Source organism: Sitodiplosis mosellana, unplaced genomic scaffold (genome assembly GCF_009176505.1).
Source record: "Sitodiplosis mosellana isolate CC-2019 unplaced genomic scaffold, AAFC_SMos_1.0 Smas_scaffold_6167, whole genome shotgun sequence".
Taxonomy (NCBI): domain Eukaryota; kingdom Metazoa; phylum Arthropoda; class Insecta; order Diptera; family Cecidomyiidae; genus Sitodiplosis; species Sitodiplosis mosellana.
The window spans coordinates 609,384-614,358 of NW_022601408.1; the positions used below are offsets into that span (position 1 = coordinate 609,384).

Consider the following 4,975-nt stretch of genomic DNA (forward strand, 5'->3'; position numbering starts at 1 on the left):
CTTCATGACATGAAATTCATTTCACAAGAACTGAATTGAAATGATTTTAAACCGCGCGATGTTCTATAAATTCTCCGCTTATTGACAGTGGCGCACTCAGCGTCATTTTTACGAATTTATCTGACATGATACACATATTCTAACGCATGTCATTTGATCGAATCGTGTTTCTCCTGTGTTCGGCAAGACGTTTATTTACAAATTTTTGAAGAAATTTAACTAAAAAAACAAAAGACGATGTCCATTCCTATAACTGGTTCGCTCAGCAGATCAGGCGGATTACTTTCAGCGATTAGTAAAAATGCGAAATTACTTAATTTAAAAGGGGTTAAACGAATTACCGTAACATTCGATCCATTCGGTGAAAATGTCAAACAAACGAGGTAATTGTTATATAGCATAAGTTGAAAAATTTGAATGAATTGGTTATACGTTCTATAAATAAAGTACGGCGCATGTCAATTAGCCAAAAATTGCCCTCTTTATTCCACAAGAGCAATATGGTATACGGAATCCACAAAAAGAGTCATTTTAGCTGTATTGTTTGGCATGGTTTGTAAATAAAAAGTTTAGGAAAAAAAAAACATTTCCTGCAACTATTCACAACAATGCATATTTCTTTTGGACAAAATTGTGAAGTGTGAAAAAAAAATCAATAAATAAATGGGCCGTCATTAGACAACTATACGAAGTTTAAAGACCTGATACTTCAAAGTGGTGCATTTGTTTCGTTTCAGGGAAGTCATATTTCAATTAAGCCTAGCTAAAGTCGTCAGAACGAATCCAAGGTGTATCGTTAGAACAAATGTGGTTTGCGATAGAAGTGATCCAAAGTTTATTGTCGACCTAATTCCAGAAGTGCACGGTAAGTTGTTTTTATTCTTTCACATGAATGTTGTTGTTTTTTCCATTTTCAAATTCACTTATCGTATTTGTTTTTTCTGCATGTACAGAAGCGGCCGGGTTTAACACAGTAAAATTTAACGCAAGGCATTTGTCGGCACTAGAAATACTGGAACTGTTCAATAAACACATTACAACATTGGCACCGAAGGAAGAAGAAGTTAAAATTCTTTCAACCAAATCAACCAAAAAGAAGAAGAAATAAACGGCTTTTGTCAAAAAATTAGAAACTGTTAAGTTTGATTGTCGACAGGCAATCGAAGTGTAGTTAAAGTTAAAACACAGATATTATGACTAAGCATTTGAAAAAGGGTGGTCACATGGATGTGATTGAACGGATATATAACGATCTTCCTGCATTCACGGACATATTTACCGAAGAAACGTTCTACATCTTCGCCATTTGCTTCGCATTGACAACTATATTGGTGGCATTCATTTCATCAAAGTTCATTACAATAAGACCTATCGATTGAATTTTATTTTTCTGAATGCCCATTTGCCTTTATTCGTTCATCACATTCAAATTGTTCTACTATCATTCAACACACTTTTCTATGCCTGTACTTCCCTTGTGTTTTCATACGTTCGGAATTACATAGAACGATATACAGAAGAATAAAATAATAAAAGCATTTTACATACACAAAAAAACTACATCAATTTGTTGTTTGATTCGATAAAATTAGTAAAATTGGGATTTTAATGATGAAAATTGGTGAATATTATCATGCATAGAGAAATGGCAAGTTCATGTTGTCAACAAAATAATAATCAGACTGCCTAAATATTCTCAAAAAATGTGCTCTTTGGGAATAGTCATACACAAAATAGATTCGATTGTTCGTAATGTTCATGTGCCGTATTTAGTTATTGGTCTGGGAATTAGTTTTGTCGATTTTTTTAAATTTTCAAACATTTATTTGAATACCAAAATGAAATTACATTTCAATCAAAATATTGTCCATCGGAAGCGATGACCTTCTGCCACAATGTGGGCAATTGACGGATGCCTGCCTTAAAAAATTCCTCATCTTTTGAGGCTATAAATGCATCGAGCCAATTTTGGATTTCTTCAACTGAAGAGAACCGCTCTCCGTCCATATGGTTTTGCATCAATCGAAACAAATGGTAGTCGGAAGGAGCCAGGTCTGGGCTATACGGGGCGTGAGCCAAAACTTCCCATCCGCTATTTTCCAAGTAGTTTTTGACCGATTTCTCAATGTGTGGCCGAGCATTGTCATGTAGGAAAATCAATGTCTCTTTTCTGGTCTCCCAATTCGTGCGTTTTTCTTTGATTGCTTGTTTCAAACGTAACAATTGTTGTCGGTAGAAAGGCCCATCGATGGTTTGACCACTTCTCAGCAGCTCATAATACACCACTCCCTCCTCATCCCACCAAATAGACAGCATTACCTTGTCGCCGTGAATTTCTTGTTTTGGCTGTGATGTTGCTGGTTGGCCGGGCTTAACATACGATGCTTTGCGCTTGGGGTTATCGTAATGAATCCATTTTTCGCCACCAGTGACAATTCGATACAGAAAACCTCTTTTTTTGTGCCTAGCGAGCAGCATTTCGCAAGTCACCAAACGCCTTTCAGCTTGAGTCGGCGTCAATTCATGTGGTACCCAATTTGACAACTTGCGAATGAAACCAAGGGCCCTTAAACGATACCCAACAGTGCTTCGGTCAACATTCAATGCTCTGGCAAGCTCATCTTGAGTTTGACTCGAATCTTCATCGAGCAATGCCTCCAATTCCGCATCTTCAAACTTTTTTGGCTGGCCGGGACGTTCCTTGTCTTCCGTGCTAAAATCACCACTTTTGAACCGTGAAAACCACCGTTCACATGTACGTTCCGATGGAGCATGCTCACCATAGGCTTCCACCAACATTCGATGCGCTTCAGCTGCAGTTTTCTTCAAATGAAAGCAAAAAATTAATGCTTGCGGGAAATGTTGCTTTTTCGGTACAAAATTTGACATATTTAAGGCGCAAAAAAAATGTTTATCCAAACTTCGATGAAATGATAGATGATGATTTTTGTAGTTTGACACTAGACCACTCATGTGAAAAAGAAAAAAGTATTGCCCGATACAACCATGCAAAGTTACGCCATCTTTTGAAAAATCGACACGATTAATTCCCAGACCCAATACATTCACACATTTCTTGAAACTTGACTGAAAATAGTAGGCAGTTTGCATGGAATAGGTAATTTCAAAACTAAGCTATAATTTTTTTCTCGATAATGCCCATTGAACGATTCTAACCAATAAATGTTTGTTCAGCTAACTCTGTGTTCATATAAGCTTTGACGTTTATCAATACTACCACTTGTCATAAGATACGGCGATCTGTCAAGCGAAATTTATTTGTATACGTATTTGTTTTGACTTTTATTTTTAGAAAAAACGAAACATTTTTTTATTTCCATTTATTGCACAAAAAATTAATTTTACCAAATTTAAAATTGTAAAAGAGGTTTGTGTCAAAGTAGTGTTGATCCTATTGTGATGCTAACGATCTACTTCAGAACGGAACAAAGAATCGAACGCCGAGCCTAGAATAAGTAAAATAATAAATCGAATATCAAAGTTTAAAAAAAAAACTTCAGCAAAAATAATCATGAGCTCATTAAAGCAGAGATATGAACGATTTGCTGATTTTATGCAGCATAACACCAAGGGTGTTGAGGTGTGTGAATGAATTACGCAAACAAGCGATAAAGGAAATGATTAGCATTGTAATATTATTTTTTTCTCTCGTTCGTTGATAATAGATTGGCATTTATTCCATCTCAGGAGCTTTGTTCGCGGTCTCTTATTACAAAATACGCCCGGTAAATTCTCATGAAATTATGCAATGGTTTTGAAATTGATGTGAAAATGACAAAAACAACAAAAATTTCTTTGACATAGATCACGAAATTTACTCGTTCAAAGGACATCCCGAAACACTTCATCACAAAGAAAATTTCCCAAAAAGGTAAAATCAAAGCCATCGAACCAAATCAACAAGCAGGTGCATTATTGCGCATCGATCACAAACCTCCATTGAATCTTTTTCATTTTTCGCAAAAGACACTTCCAGTTAAGGTATATATGCGATCGTACCGTTCATTTCTCACTAAGTGTTTTTTTTTAACTCAAATTTATTTACTGCGTAATTTCTTAGATATTTGGAGTGGATATCAACGGGAACGGTTATTCTTGGCTGCAGTCGGTCACCTTAAATCACAAGGTTAAATTTCTGCCAATTAGTAAGGGTAATGCCAATTTTGCAGAATGCCAAGTTTCACTTCTTCAAGATCCGGCTTTAAATGCAAAGGTTTTAATAATAATTCATTATTGTTGTCATATTCAATCATTATACAATATATGTATATGTAAATTGTTTGGTTTTTCATAATCAAAATTAGCCTTCAATTGACCTGGCTGAGTCGCTGATCAGTCTTGGATTTGCGAAAACCAACTCTCAGCTGGGTATCAGCTCAGCCGATGCACAGCTTAAGAGCTACTTAAAGAAATTGCAGGCCGCACAAGCTAAAGCATGCAACCGTGGACTACCCTGGCCAATAAATCTTCTTACATCCAATATTTCACGGTTGATCTACAAAAAACTATTTCCACCTAAATATCGTTTGCCCGAATTGGTTCGATAAATTGTATTGAATTATTTTATCTATTTTTTTTGTCACATAATGCGCATTTTTGTTTCATGGAATTTCACTATGCCTGATGAATAGCTAAAAGAAAGTTGTGAATAAAGAAAGAAGTTCAAATTTTTCGTATTGAAAAAAAGGATGACAATTTGTTTTATTGTGCACAATAACAAAGCGCTTTTCAATATTATATATTTTTTTTATTTTCTTCGTGATAAATTTATCATATCGAGAACAAATTTACAAGAAAATGTCGTCTGACAATTTCTTTTATAAAATTTCGGCAGTTTTTCGATTTATGAAATTAGATATGATAGTTCCAAATCAAATAAAAATTTAATTTCGGCCCTAAATAAACGGAATGGAACATTTTTTCATGACATTGAATGAAATTAATTTCGAAGTGG

The 4,975-nt window shown here is 35.1% G+C and overlaps 3 protein-coding genes across 3 annotated transcripts; all 3 read left to right on the plus strand.

Moving 5' to 3' along the window:
* The first annotated feature begins 125 nt into the window (after positions 1 to 125).
* On the plus strand, positions 126 to 1,560 carry LOC129575605 (uncharacterized). Its single transcript, XM_055459444.1, has 3 exons — positions 126 to 383; positions 738 to 865; positions 954 to 1,560. The coding sequence occupies exons 1-3, from the start codon at positions 238 to 240 to the stop codon at positions 1,106 to 1,108; spliced, it is 429 nt and encodes a 142-aa protein (XP_055315419.1). The 5' UTR covers positions 126 to 237; the 3' UTR covers positions 1,109 to 1,560.
* Positions 1,194 to 1,560, plus strand: LOC129575606 (uncharacterized). The gene has a single exon (XM_055459445.1). The coding sequence runs from the start codon at positions 1,194 to 1,196 to the stop codon at positions 1,377 to 1,379; it is 186 nt and encodes a 61-aa protein (XP_055315420.1). The 3' UTR covers positions 1,380 to 1,560.
* Positions 1,561 to 3,169: 1,609 nt separating this feature from the next.
* Positions 3,170 to 4,710, plus strand: LOC129575432 (uncharacterized). Its single transcript, XM_055459067.1, has 5 exons — positions 3,170 to 3,601; positions 3,687 to 3,746; positions 3,826 to 4,002; positions 4,082 to 4,234; positions 4,326 to 4,710. The coding sequence occupies exons 1-5, from the start codon at positions 3,533 to 3,535 to the stop codon at positions 4,566 to 4,568; spliced, it is 702 nt and encodes a 233-aa protein (XP_055315042.1). The 5' UTR covers positions 3,170 to 3,532; the 3' UTR covers positions 4,569 to 4,710.
* The last annotated feature ends 265 nt before the right edge of the window (positions 4,711 to 4,975 follow it).